This window comes from Rhinolophus hipposideros (genome assembly GCF_964194185.1).
Source record: "Rhinolophus hipposideros genome assembly, chromosome: 13".
Lineage (NCBI taxonomy): Eukaryota > Metazoa > Chordata > Mammalia > Chiroptera > Rhinolophidae > Rhinolophus > Rhinolophus hipposideros.
In genome coordinates, this window is record NC_138059.1 from 62,166,049 (window position 1) to 62,179,782 (window position 13,734).

General features: G+C 43.2%; 2 protein-coding genes across 8 annotated transcripts in view; both read left to right on the forward strand.

The window, feature by feature from the left end:
* Positions 1-6,525, forward strand: part of LOC308506663 (uncharacterized protein) — a 59,517-nt gene extending 52,992 nt beyond the window's left edge. The window contains exon 2 of one of the 2 annotated variants that reach the window (XM_081070445.1): positions 6,310-6,525. In XM_081070445.1, the coding sequence (XP_080926571.1) occupies positions 6,310-6,362 (53 nt within the window). In that variant the 3' untranslated portion in view covers positions 6,363-6,525. The remainder of the gene's footprint in view (positions 1-6,309) is intronic. The other variant, XM_081070444.1, reaches the window with a different exon arrangement.
* Positions 1-13,734, forward strand: part of SGK3 (serum/glucocorticoid regulated kinase family member 3) — a 63,970-nt gene that overhangs the window by 9,047 nt on the left and 41,189 nt on the right. For 2 of the 6 annotated variants that reach the window (XM_081070443.1, XM_081070440.1), the window contains exons 2-3: positions 11,540-11,623; positions 12,887-12,966. In XM_081070443.1, coding sequence (XP_080926569.1) covers positions 12,904-12,966 — 63 coding nt within the window. In that variant the 5' untranslated portion in view covers positions 11,540-11,623; positions 12,887-12,903. Of the gene's footprint in view, positions 1-6,309; positions 6,526-11,539; positions 11,624-12,886; positions 12,967-13,734 lie in introns of those variants that run through there. The other 4 variants (XM_081070438.1, XM_081070439.1, XM_081070441.1 and 1 more) reach the window with 3 other exon arrangements.

Below are 13,734 nucleotides of genomic sequence, written 5' to 3' on the forward strand. Positions count from 1 at the left end.
GGCTTTATTGGTAGCTAGTCTGGGAATGTATGACAGTCTGGATCGGTGGCTCATCTCTGTGCCTTCGTACATGCATACATCTAACATCATACTTACCCACCGATTGAAATTTTTGTGTTGCTTATCATTCTTCCCATGAAATAAGTTCCTTCTGGTAGGACTTTCCTCTTTGTCTTTCCATTGCTTAATGCATGATAAATGCTTACTATTTGTTGAATGAAGGAATAAAAGCCAATTTGAAACAAATTGCTATGTATTAGACCGAGGTTATTGACTACTATACACATTTCTTGAATCCTTTGAACAACTACGTAAAGTAGGTGTTGCTAGCCCCATTTTCTAGAAACTAGTGCTCAAATCATTGGAACTTGTCCAAGAACTTGAGCTGGTAGGTGAATGGTGGCATTTCATCCCCGAAAGAGTGGTTGTCACGGCAGATCGGTCACCTGACGGGAGCTTTGGCCTTAGAGGAACACAGCAGCTACCAAACTGGCTGCCCAGGGGGAAGCAGGATGAGGAAATTTGTACCCTCATCCCTCTCTTCCCACCCCAGACCCTGTCAGTGCCTCTCTGGATGAAATCAACCAGCAGCAGGAGGGCCAGGGAGCCCGTGGGGTGCAGACTGTAGACAGCAGCGTCTTGGGGCACAGAGCAGGGTGGAGATGGAGCCAAAAGGGCAGATCGAGAATACCCAGCGCACGCCTCCTCTTTCTGTCCCCTAGTATTCACTCATACTGGGAGCGTAAAACTCACGTTCCTAACTCGGGAAACACCTGTCGTCTCAGTCACTGCATCCAGTTTATTCATACTCCCGCCTGAAACCACCACCCGTGTTCTTCATACAAAGTGACAGAGAAAAAAAACTCAAAACAAAACAAAACTGCTGTGATGTCTGCACCTGTTCCTCTAAGGCCAAAGCTCCTGTCAGGTGACTACCACTGCGGTGACTATCACTCTTGCGGGGATGAAATGCCACCATTCTCCACCTCAAGTCCTTGGACAAGTTTACAGGATTTGAGCCCTAGTCTTTTGGCTCCAGGTGGTAATCATGCCTTTTTGTCCGGGTCCCTCTTTTATGTTCCCTTCACCTCTGCCAGCCCCTCAGCTGGTCAGAGTTCACTGGTGGGGTGACCCAAACCTTCATTCCCACAGGACCCAACTCCCTTGTAGCCCCATCTTTTTGTGGGTTGCCACAGTGTCCCACATGCCCCAGTGAATCTCTCCCGATGCGCAAGCGAGCCACCATGCGCTCTGCTCAGAAGTCTGTGCGTTGGGATGATTTCCCTTCACAAGTCTTTCAGGACCATTGCTGAATAGGGCTGTCTGCTCTCACTTCCGGTCAGTGCTAGCACACTGTCACGTCCATCCATAAACAGGTATGCCTTCCCCCCCCCCCCCCCCCCGCTCTCCTAACTGGTTGTGGGCTCTCCCCCCATGAGTGTGGGGTGAGAGAGAGAGCGCACAAGGAAAGGGGAGCAAGTCACCGGGGAGCCGCCTGTCCCTTTAGTTTCCTTCCAGACCTGCGCAGGCTCAGTCTTGCTTTTACCGCACCAAGTGGAATGCTTCTGCACAGTCCAGTTTCACGATTCCGAGCATCACATAATACTGTGTTTATGACGGGCTGTTCTTGTTACACAGTCGCTTGGTTTCCCAGGAGTAGGTGTCTATCTGATCTCTACCCAGGCTTGGTACCAAGCCAGGACCCATGCGTGCAGGAGCTGTTGGCAGTACAACTCTTACTCTTCTCCTGGTGTTTATCAGAGGCTCCTTACCCCGTCCCGTCTGCCATGTCATTTCTCGTACTATTGGGTATGCTGAGGCCTAGGCCCAAGAGGTAGGGCAGCTTTCATTGTTGTAGAACCTTCTCTTGGATCAGGCCCCATGAAAACTTGCAGCCGTATGGGTTACCCAGTAAACAGACCAGAGTAGCCTACTTAGATGCAAAGCTCACCAATCGTTTTATCTCTTTCTTGGTGGACGTGCAAGGTGTATCCGGTTCTCTCATTTTAAGATTTTTTTTTTTAATTGGGGAAGAGGCACAGGACTTTATTGGGGGATTTTTTTTCCAAGTCAAGTTGTTGTCCTTTGAATCGTAGTTGAGGGCGTAGTTCAGCTCCAGGTCCAGTTGCCGTTGCTAGTTGCAGGGGGCGCTGCCCACCATCTCTTGGGGGACTCCAGGGATTGAACTGGCAACCTTGTGGTTGAGAGCCCACTGGCCCATGTGGGAATCGAACCGGCAGCCTTCGGAGTTAGGATCATGGAGCTCTAACCGCCTGAGCCACCGGGCCGGCCCAGGTTCTGTCACTTTAGACAGGATATCCTGCCTCAGGCCTCTGGACTGTAGAAACTGTCAAAGTCGTGGGTGCCTGAGCTTCCGCGGGTTTTATTCCCCATTCTCTGGCTTGTGTATGTGTGTGTGTGTCTTACAAAGGCATCCTGGGTGCTCGCTGCTTCGTGTTCACCAGGTCCAGTTAACATAATGCCATCAACGTGATGGACCAGGGTGGTGGTCTGTGGGATATTGGGATGATCAAGGTTCCTCCAGATTATATTACAACAGTGCAGACACAGCCTTCAGGTAAGACAGTGAAGGTGTGTGGCCATTTTAGCCACTCGATGGCACGTTGCATCACGTCCTTACTGGTGGTGATAGAAAAGAAAGCATTTTCCAGATCAGTAGTTGTTTACCAGATGTCGGGTTACACCAACAAAAGATAGAACATCTAGAATCGCACCTGTGATTGGCATCATCATCTGATTAAATGTATAATAATCCAAAGTCATGTTCCCAGATCTTCCTGACTTTGATCCAGGTAAATAGGCAGCTTAAATGGACTGGAATAGGAATCAACACCCCTGTATCCTTTTAAGGTTTTAATGGTGGTACTGATTTCTGAGCTTCTCCCAGGAATGTGGTATCGTTTTTGGTTTACTTTCTTATTGAGGAGAGTGGGGAGAGGTCCAGGGACTTCCTCATGGCTCTTTCTTCCATAATGGCTTTTATGACATGGGACAGGAAGCCAATGTGGGGACTTGGCCCATTGCTAAGCATATCTGTTTCCACTAAAATTCTGGACCTAGGGCAATAACCAAAGGGTGGGCCACCATGAGACATCAGGGTTGCCTTCATCTCTCACCTCTTCTCTGGAATGAGGCAGGCAGTCTGACTGGTGGACCAGGGATTAGCATCAGTTCAGAGCTGGTGCCCATAACCCTTGGAAGGGTTATGCCTTTCCCGGTTCCCAGCATACCCTTGTGAATGAATGGCTGCAGGCCCCTCTTGGAGAAGGTCTGGAGACAGATTGATGGGATACGCCTTTGGCTGTGTACAGGGTCAGTCACCTTATATTTAGTCATCGGTCTAACATCCTTTGAAGGTGCTCCCACATGTGCTCTTCAGACTCCTGCTGGTAAAAATTGTTGAGATTCTACAAATTTTTCGATATAAAGGCAGTCTCTTTCCAGAGTAGGCTTTGAACTTCTTTCTGGTTTGTTTTTTGGGAGGGATCTAACTACTGTTAGGAGGCAATGAGGGGTGATGGGAGCAGGTAGTGAGGTGAGTTGGCATCCCTTTGTGCAAAAGCTTGAAAAGGGTTATGGGGGTGGCGGGATTTGGGAGGCTGGGTCTCCTCAGAGGGCTATGGATTGCTGCTTTCAGCAGGAATGTTCAGCTACATAAGAAGTTCAACTTCGTTAGCCTCGTTTGGCTGCCTAAGTGCCAACATCCATGATTCAAGATCCTTTCCAGCCAATGCATAAGAGACTTTGCAGGGTTGCATGTTTAATTGGCTCTGCAACCCTTACCATCAAACCCTGGGCTTGAGCCTTAGTCCTGTCAGCTTAGCAGCTATAAGAGAAAACTATCTGACAGCCCATCTATTTGGGAATTCCCAGCTCTCTGTCATTTGCTTTGTGCACCTTCTCAGAGATAAGCAGAAGCAGCCCCAGCCCAGGTCACAGTCTTTGAAATCAGTCTTTTCATCATCCCCGTGGACTTCCAGCACCTTGCCCACTGCCTGCCTCTGTCCTGTGACGCCCTGGGAGGAAATGTGAGCCACCGTGATCACTGTTTTACAGTGACCACTTCCCCATTCCCTCCCTCCACAGGAAGGTCGTCAGGGCGTTCATCACACATCTGTCCCGTTTTTCAGGCTCTATTTCCTGGGGTCATTCTTGGTCCTAGTTACTACATCAGTCACATGATATACTCAAAAGTAATTGAAGGGAACCTAACAAAGGACCGTCTCCTAAGCTGTCGTGGGCAGGGGCAAGAACCAGCAGAGCATGGTGAAGCACCCCTTCTGCTTAGTGTTTGCAAGCCAATACTACTCCCAGTATTGGCTTTAGTTGTGGGCGAGGGGCTGCCTGCTAGGAACTGTGACCTTAGGTGGAGAAAACACTGCTTGTTAGAAAAGGAGCAGGGGAATAAATACCTCAGCATCTCGCTTCCATCTTCTGCTAGTGTTTTGCATTGATTGAACACAAGCAGATGCCAGAGGGCAAGGGCAGGCTGCCTGAGTGTGAGGTCCGTAGGGCTTGTGGCAGGGTGGAGACTGTGGTTTTGGATCCGGAAGGGCCTAGGGAGACTGTAGCACAGTTGTTAGATTGGCAACTGTGGCCTAGAGCTGAGCGCCAGGCTTACCCGCCTGCGGTACACGCACGCTTAGGTATCCCCAGGGCACCTTGTGTGAAACACCTTATCTTACCCTGGCTCTTCCGTCTCTATTCCTGATGCTATTTCAAGTCATATCCTATTGTCCCTTCCAAGGGGGAGGCCCGAGGCATGACGTTCTCTTGTTCCTCTGCTCCTATGGGCCATGCATGGGAAGGCAGACATTCAAGCTCATATGTGATACGGTGGCAGCAGGACCTACCACCCCCTGCCTCCCACATTCTCGAGGGACAGATGTGGAAAAGTGCAGCACCATCACCTTCACCCTCTCACCTCGTCATTTCTGCTGCAGATGGAAAAGGATGGGCTGATGTAGGTCCCGGGGCTCCCAGACAGGGGCTGATGTGGGTCCCGGGGATCCCGGACAGGGGCTGATGTGGGTCCTGGGGCTCCCCGACAAGGTGTATCTGCTTAGAAGAGCTGTGGGTTCCACCTGCTCTAATTCTTTAACAATAGAGCACCGGACTGAAGGGCAGGGCTCAGGTCAGGTGGCCGTCCTGGTCTGATGGTGAGGTACGGGGAGTCAAAGATGCTGCTTTTATGGGGTGTTAGGGCACTGTAACACATGCACAAGTGCTGCACCCTGAGCTTAGGATGGGGTCAGTTACATTTCCATGTTTTCGAACAACTGGTTCAACTATGTATCGTTCCTTCCTGACTTCATTTCCAGCAGCAAACCCAACAAAGCAGGTTTTGAATCATCTCAAAGAAAGCACCCTGTAATCATTTAAAACTCATTATACCTGAAGACTCAGTGCCTTCTGATAGACATTTGAAATCATTGCTTGAGTATAATTTATTTACAAGTATTAGACCTGTCAGCGTGACTTCTTGAAATTAATCACCAGGAGAAATGGGCAAGCTAACCTTTTAAAAGGTATTACTTGGGTGTCAGTGGTGACATTGGGCTGCTGTATGTAGCAAAGGTGACATCAGTGTGACATCTCCAGCCCTTTGCCCATGGTGGAATGATAAAATTGGCATAACTATTTGTTTTGTATGAAGATCTACTGTAATTTCTCTGACTAGGGAGCGGTCCAGTGCATCAGAATTCCCCATAGTTGGTAAAATGCAGCATCGCACCGTGGTTAAGAGTCGGGACTCTGGAGCCAGACAGCCTGGGTTCAAATCCTGGCCAGGCAGATTACTTAAACCTCTCTGTGTCTCAGTTGCCTCATTTATAAAATGGGGGTGCGTAGTTACCTAATATATAGCATCTCAACCTGAAGCAAGCTGCACCTGTTCATCCTGAGGCAAAAGTCTGAAAACCACACTTTGAAAAGCCTTGCTCTGAATCCATCAAACGAAAGCCCTTTTAGGTGAGAGGTAGCCATTACTCCACACGAACTGTGGCCATTAGTCCTCGTGAACTGTGGTGTGGTGTAGAAGCTTGCAGAATTTCGTAGCAGAAAAGCAAGGGAAATGGGATGCAAATGTTGGATTGGGGTGTAGCTATTGATAGCGACATAATGGTAACGAAATCTCTAACCTGAGCTGAGCTTTGTGATCAAAAGTAAATTCCTGGCAGAACCAGCGTAACTTGGGTCCTGTGAACGAGGACTGACAAATCCTGGTATTTTCAAGTTCTTTTGCTAATCAGTTTTTTGTTTTGTTTTGTTTTTTTTCTGTTGGTTAAGGTTGCATGATGGAATTTGAACATGACCTCAAGAGGTTTTATGTTTTGGATTAGTTAATTGTATTTGTCCTCTGCTGACGCTTTCTTCGGACTCAGTTTTTGGTGTGCTCTTGAGGCAATAAACCCAAAGGGATATATCATGGAGTACAAAGAAAGCTGCCCAAGTGTGAGCATTCCCAGCTCTGACGAACACAGAGAGAAAAAGAAGAGGTTTACTGTAAGTATGTAATGTAAAGCATATGGGAAAAATGGAATCTAGAGAATACTTCCATTTCCTTTTGTTCTTCCTCAGCCTAGAACACTCTGTCCCCTGTCTTCACATATCCAGATTTTACTTACCTTTCTTAAATGACGTTTATCATTTTGTACTGCAATTTTAAGCCTGTTCAATCCAGTATTTTATCTCTTTTCCCCCCCTTAAAAGCAAAGCCCATTTCTAATTTTACTTTTTCTCACCATAGCATCTACTTTATAAAGAATAAGCACAGTGAATATTTGCAGAATCAGTGTATTCGTGACTATTATTGGAGAATAGTCACTTTTCTAATGAGTGTAATGAAACATATAATATTGTCTTTAGTTCCAGTAGTTCTGTTAGTATATACAGAGTTCTCCTGCCCTCTTCCCCCTGAAAAATATGTAACTGATCTGGGCTTCTTTATGAACTCCCCACCCACTGAATCATATGAAGGAATTCATTTAACCCAAGTCTATTGAAACAATTGGTCTGAGCTAAAATTTAAGCAGTTCTTTTAAGTAAAAATGCCCAGATTGTCTCCATTCTGCTCGTTATCTTGTTTGAACACTCCTTCTCCAACTTGGCATCAGAGTTTATGGGAGGAGATGTGTCCTCTTTCACAGTGGTTGACGACTGGCCCCCGGTAGCCTGGTGAAGGCTCTTGCATTCATATCATCTCTCTAGATCTTGGCGATTCCAGCTGTAGAGTGACTCGTTTGGCAAACGTCCAGCTATGGTTGACCTGATCCAGCTCTGGGCATTTTGTTGGCATCCATTGATGGCATCTGCAGTCAGTGAACTGACTTGTTATTTATTCTTTGTTGGGTTGGCCTGGGTGGTGCCAACTCAGCTTCCGTTGGGCTCTCAATGGCTCTAGAACCCACTGACATGGTCTTCACCTGCTCCTTAGTCAAGTGGTCTTCCCCAGCCTCTGACCAGGGCATCACCTGGCCCCTGCCAGTTGAGCCCATGACAAGTGACTTTCAACTCAGAGTCCATTTCACATGGGAGGTGATGGAAGCTGAGGAGTTCAACTAAACCCTTTGTCTGACCACTCCACTCTGCCATCTTAACTAGCTGGGGCTTCAGCCCCGAAATGGTGGTTTTCTCCCAAAGGCCCAGATAAGGAGTTGGGAACAGCCCTTCTGTCTTCTCCCTTCCTTAGTAAACACACCGCCACACCCTGCACCAAAGCCCAGAGAAGAGAGATGGTGATGCATGTCTGACCATTTGCTTCGCCTCGGTCTCTGTGTTGTAGCAGTAGCTTACCAAGCATTGCAAATTTACTCCACACTCATAAAAGCAAATTTTAGCAACATCACATTAATGGTAACGAAGAAGTGAGTGTATCTTTGATAAAATAGTGGAGTATATGAAAGTGTTCCTTCCTTCCCTGTCCTTATTTTTACCTTTGGGCCATTCTCTTCTTCAAGGGCATAACCTCCTGCCAAGTTTGAGGATATTCATACAGAGCAAATGTAGGCAGTAGGTTATCTGAGGTATCCTTCTATTTTTCATGGTAAAGGTATATCCATGTCTAATGTGACAAGTTCCAGGAGACCTGTAGCATTGCTCTCACCCTGCCCTCTCTGAGCTGTCCCCTGAATCCTCAAAGGGCCTATCCAAATCACCATGTTCATTTCCTTCCTTCAGAGTCTCAGGTTTTGCCTTATTAGAGAGGCTTTTTCTGACCACCGTGTATGTAAAATAGCACCTTCATACCTCATCCTACCCCTTTCACTCTCTGCCCACTTACTGTATTTAAATTCTCTATAGCAGTATCACCACCTGACATTTTGTATTTATTTGGTTGGTGCAAAAGTAATTGTGGTTTAAATAATTGCAAACACCGCAATTACTTTTGCACCAACCTAATATTTGTGTGTGACTTGCCTGACTAGAACGCAAGGTACTTTGAAGCAAGAACTTCCCTCACTGTTGTTTCACCAGGACCTAGAACAGAGATGGATGTTTAAGAAGTTACCTGTTGAATTGATGTTGAATGAAAAGCAGTACTAAGTTCACGTGTTGGTTGCTGATTACCACAGTGCATTCCTCAGTCCTCCAGGAACTGGGTTCTAGTCAGCACAGATAGGACCCATCCCACCCAACACAGACTCTGCATCCAGCCTCAGCAGGCCCAGACGCCTGTACTATACGTAGGAACAAACACAGATATTGCGTGACTGACTATTCAGTAATATTTTGGAGCTCTAGTTCTCATCTGTCTTTCTTTTTTTTAAATTTTATTGGGGAATATTGGGGGACAGTGTGTTTCTCCAGGGCCCTTCAGCTCCGAGTAGTTGTCTTTCAAGCTAGTTGTGGAGGGCACAGCTCAGCTCCAAGTCCAGTTGCCGTTTTCAAACTTTAGTTGCAGGGGGCACAGCCCACCATCCCATGCGGGAATTAACCAGCAGCCCTGTTGTTCAGAGCTCACTCTCTAACCGATTGAGACATCCGGCCACCCCTCGTATGTCTTTTATATAGCTCTATACCATGAAGCTTCTAATAGAGAATTGCGTTGCACCCTAGGATGTCTTGACTTAAACCAAGTCTGAGTTATACTTTCATTTATCCACTTGACAAATTGTCATTGAGTTTCTTTGTTATGCCAGACACTGTTCTAGGTACTGGGGATACAAGGGGTAGTAAGAATGACAGCCCTTGCTTTCAAGAAACTTACCTTCTGGTGGGGCAAGACAGACAATAGGAAAATATTTTTAAGAAAAATAAGATAATGTCATATTGTAATAAGTATTACACTGTTTTCTGTGAAATCTTGTGCTTCTTTTTGGCAAATAAAAGTATTTTTAAAAATTTTAAGAGTTTTTGATTTTGCTTATTGGTGTTTTATTATTAGGTTGGTGCAAAAGTAATTGTGGTTTTGGGGCGGCCAGATGGCTCAGTTGGTTAGAGTGTGAGCTCTCAACAACAAGGTTGCCAGTTTAATTCCCACATGGGATGGTGGGCTGCGCCCCCAGCAACTAAAGATTGAAAACGGCGACTGGACTTGGAGCTGAGCTGCATCCTCCACAACTAGATTGAAGGACAATGACTTGGAGCTGATGGGCCCTGGAGAAACACACTGCACCCCAATATTCCCCAATAAAATTTATTTTAAAAAAAAAAGTAATTGCAGTTTTTGCAATTATTTTTAACCTTTTAAACCGCAGTTACTTTGGTACCAACCTAATAGAATTTGCTCAATAAGTCCTTTTTCATAAATCATACTGCTGATTAATAACTTCGCAGGGCTCTGTCTTAGTTCCTGTAAATATATTTGCAGCAGAGCTGCTTCAGCTGGGAACCTAAGCTTGGGTTCCAGTCTTGACTGTACTTGGGTGACCATGGGAAGCTACCATAACATACCAGGAAGTAAGCACAAATCATTCCAGAAGCTCACGGTCACATCAGTCTAAGTTTCTGATCCTTTTGTAGCAGTCCTGCTCCAGGCCTACGCAATCCTGAATGCTGGGTGAGAGAAATCTATAGAGTCTAGTCTTACAAGCATGGCTCTCCTTAACCACGTTCCTGACCCTCTACTTCTGCACTCTCACAACATGTATCATCTTACAAACAGTTCTGACATATTCTGTTCAATAGATTCCTCTAAGACAACTTGATACCTTCTTGGTTAAGACTGGAGAGCCGTATCACCACCTTGTAGCTCATGTAGGGTGCTTGGCTGCTCTGTTTCTTTCAATCTTAGTGAGTCATCGCTTACCTAGGTATCTGATACTAGTGAGTTGGCTTCATCTTCCAGGTGAGACCCTGTGTCCTCCCTCAGGGAGAGAAGTGGCTTTACATTCTGGAACTCCTCTCACTGTGGGCCTGTTAATGTGCTCATATCTTAAATGATACTACAGAATTCGTATAATATAATCAGGTCCTTTCCTCCCACTATTATATAACTAGGAATTTGTGAGTGTAGCTTACTAATCTTTCATGGGAAAGGATAGTTGATACATATTTGTATGCCCATCTACTAAAATTAACCTGGTTTATTTTAAATTGTCTAACAGACTGGGAGCAAGTGAATTATAAACCCCAAAGTAACTCCTGTCTCTTTTCCGTAGTCTTCAGTGTAAAATGATGAGGTTGATAATCCGAGCCGTACATCAGTGAGCCTTTCCTCATAAATCTGGATTCTTGTTATTTTTCTCTTTAGAAATGATACAAGATCTTTGAGGTCCCAAATAGTTTTCTCTACATTGGTATGTTGAATTATAATCCGAGGGGATGTGTGAGATGAATTGTGAAAGTTAATTCTATATTATAACTTGACGATTTAATACTGGTTCTGGTGAATGGAGGGTTCACCAGAAGGCTTAGATCTTAGTCTCACAAGTTTGTGAACTTGTACAAGTTACTTCACTTTTTGGGCCATCATTTCCTCATATGTAGAGTGGGGACGGTAATATTTGTTCTGCTCACATCATAGAGTTGTTGGCTATGATTATATGCAATTATATATGAAAATATTAAACACACGTAAGGTGGTGGTAAGAAATCCAAGGATAAATTCTCAGTTTGAAAAATACCGTGTAAAAGGTGTCCTGGAAGAAGGAGAACTAATAATTGAGTGTTTATAATGTGCCAGACATCATTTTTTAAAATACTTACTAATTTCAGGGTACTGGTTGCTCTCGGGGAATAATATAGAATATCATCAATTGAATCTATGATGTTTTATTCTTGGGGAAAAATCTGAAACAAGAATGGCAGACTGTTAAAATTCATCTAAATGAGTACACATGTGTTCACTGTCACTCTGAAAATTACAGAAATATTTCATAACATTTTAAAAGTAACCACCTTTCAACAAGATGAAATAAGTGTTTCGGTTGGTATACTTGTGTATCTTGTAGAATCATATAAACATTAGTATCTATTACCAGTTTCATGAGTATGAAAACAGATTATTTAAATAGCTAATGCCTTTTTTTTTGCAATCAAATTTTATTGTGTTATTTTTATTTCTTGTTTTTCATAGGTTTATAAAGTTCTGGTCTCAGTGGGCAGGAGTGAGTGGTTTGTCTTCAGGAGATATGCAGAGTTTGATAAGCTTTACAATACTGTAAGTAATAGTTTATAGGATTTTTATTTAAAACGAAACACCTGAGAAAACTAAAAACTAAGAGAGAGTTTATTTGAACAATTAAAAAAATACTCATGTCAGATAAGCACAAAAGGGTAAGAGATTCTCCAAAAGCATTCTAACTTTGGAATTCTTACAAAAAAGGGTGGAGAGGGAAATGTTGAGAAGTTCCAGGTAAACTGCTCAAGATATGACAACTAGATGAGCAGCTTAAAATGCATTTTAATGTTGTAGAATATTAGAAATCCTGTCTTTCTACGTATCTAATAATTGTTAATCTTTATGTTATTTCTGGTTAAATTGCCCAACCCTTTCTTAGCTTTACTGTGTTTTCTTCTGTTAGTTTTTATTTAATGCATATGCAACTGAACTTATAGTTTAAAGTTTTATATAGCTTTCAGTATTGCTTAATCAAAGGATATTAAGACAGTCGTTTTTTGACTGTCTTTTGACTGAAGAGACGTTTTTGAAACATAATAATAGCCAGTTAGAGTTTGTACATGAGAATATCTTCTGTAATATGTGTTTTGTTTTTGTTTTTTAAAAAAGGGTTCATATTGAAGGCTGGGTGAGGGTTGAATTGCTAGCTCTATTTGAAAGTCTTGGATACCATCTTAGTATACATGATTAGCATTTTTGGATAATTGTACAAATCTAACTGTGCCTATCAGGATACCTGGGTTATGATACTCAGGTAAAAATAACTTGATGGTAACATAACACACATACAGAGGGGTAAGATCAGATTTCATTCTGAAATAACTAATAACTAAAAATTTGAGATTTTGTTTTGTATTTTGCTTAAAAGATTATATAGGTCAGATTTACCTTCTAAACTTGTTTCCTTTTGTAGAATTGTTTATAAGAGGGAGGCGTGTAGGGGATGTCATCTAAAAACTGAGCAGGTGGACATGCATGAGTGAAGAGCTTCCTCGTGATGGTTTCATGATTTAAATAGCTGGTGATTAATTAGGTGGAGCGCCTAATATATGAGTATTTTTCAACATAAAGATGAAGTAGGAAAGTTTGTATTGGACATTCCCCCCGCCGTGATCACTTTCATTCTCTTTTCATTAAACCACCCCCCCTTACGCTTTTTGCAGAAAATTTTCCTTAACATATAGTTGAGTTTTTATTATCCATGTCTCTCATTTTTCCCTGTATTTCTCTTCTGTTTTTCATCGTTTTCTTATTTCCCCGTTTTCTGTGTCTACCTCTTTCTTTTACTATAACCCCTTCCAGTTCTGCCTCCTGTGGTGATGGGCAAAGAAAAAAAACAAGGGAATGGCATCAGTTGCGTTTTTTCAAACCACAGAAGTGAGGTAAACTTGGCCCGGATTTTCCTAACTCTGAAAATACAAATTATTTTCGTATGCTTCTCTTAGAATAAAAGACAAAAAGTGTAACTTTCCATCTGTCAGCATTTTAAGTGTCAGTTTAAATGTGTGTTTTTAATGACTGTCATTTACATTTTAAAACTTTCTTATAAAAATTGTTGAACACCTACAGAAGTAGAGAGACTAGTACAAATACAGAGAATAATATAAGGTACTGTCCAGCTTCAACAATTACATAGCCATTCTTGTTTCATCTCTGGCCCTAGTCAGCCCACTGTAATTTTGAAGTAAAGTTCATTCATCACATCATTTCATCTGTCAGTATTTTAGTATCTCTAAAAAGATAAAGGTCCTTAAAAACACATACACACACACGCACACACACACACAAATTCCATTATCACATCTAAAACTAAACTAATGATAATATCTTCATATTAAATAGTCAGTGTTCATGTAACTGGTTGTTAAGCCTGTTAAGTGTCTTTTGATCACTAGATTTCCCCCTGCCCCTCTCTTATCTTTCCTTTACAGTTTTTTTTGTTGGAAAAACAGTGTCATTTGTCTATAGACTTTCTCAGTCTGGATTTTGCCGATAGCATGTCCATGGTGTCGAGTGATTAACACATTCTTTTATTCTTTCTATTTCCTGTCAGTTGGTAGTTAGATATATAGTTACTCTGTTTGTATGTGGTTTTCTGACCTGAAGCTTATAATAAAAATAAGCATTAACCTGTTTGTATGACTTTACTA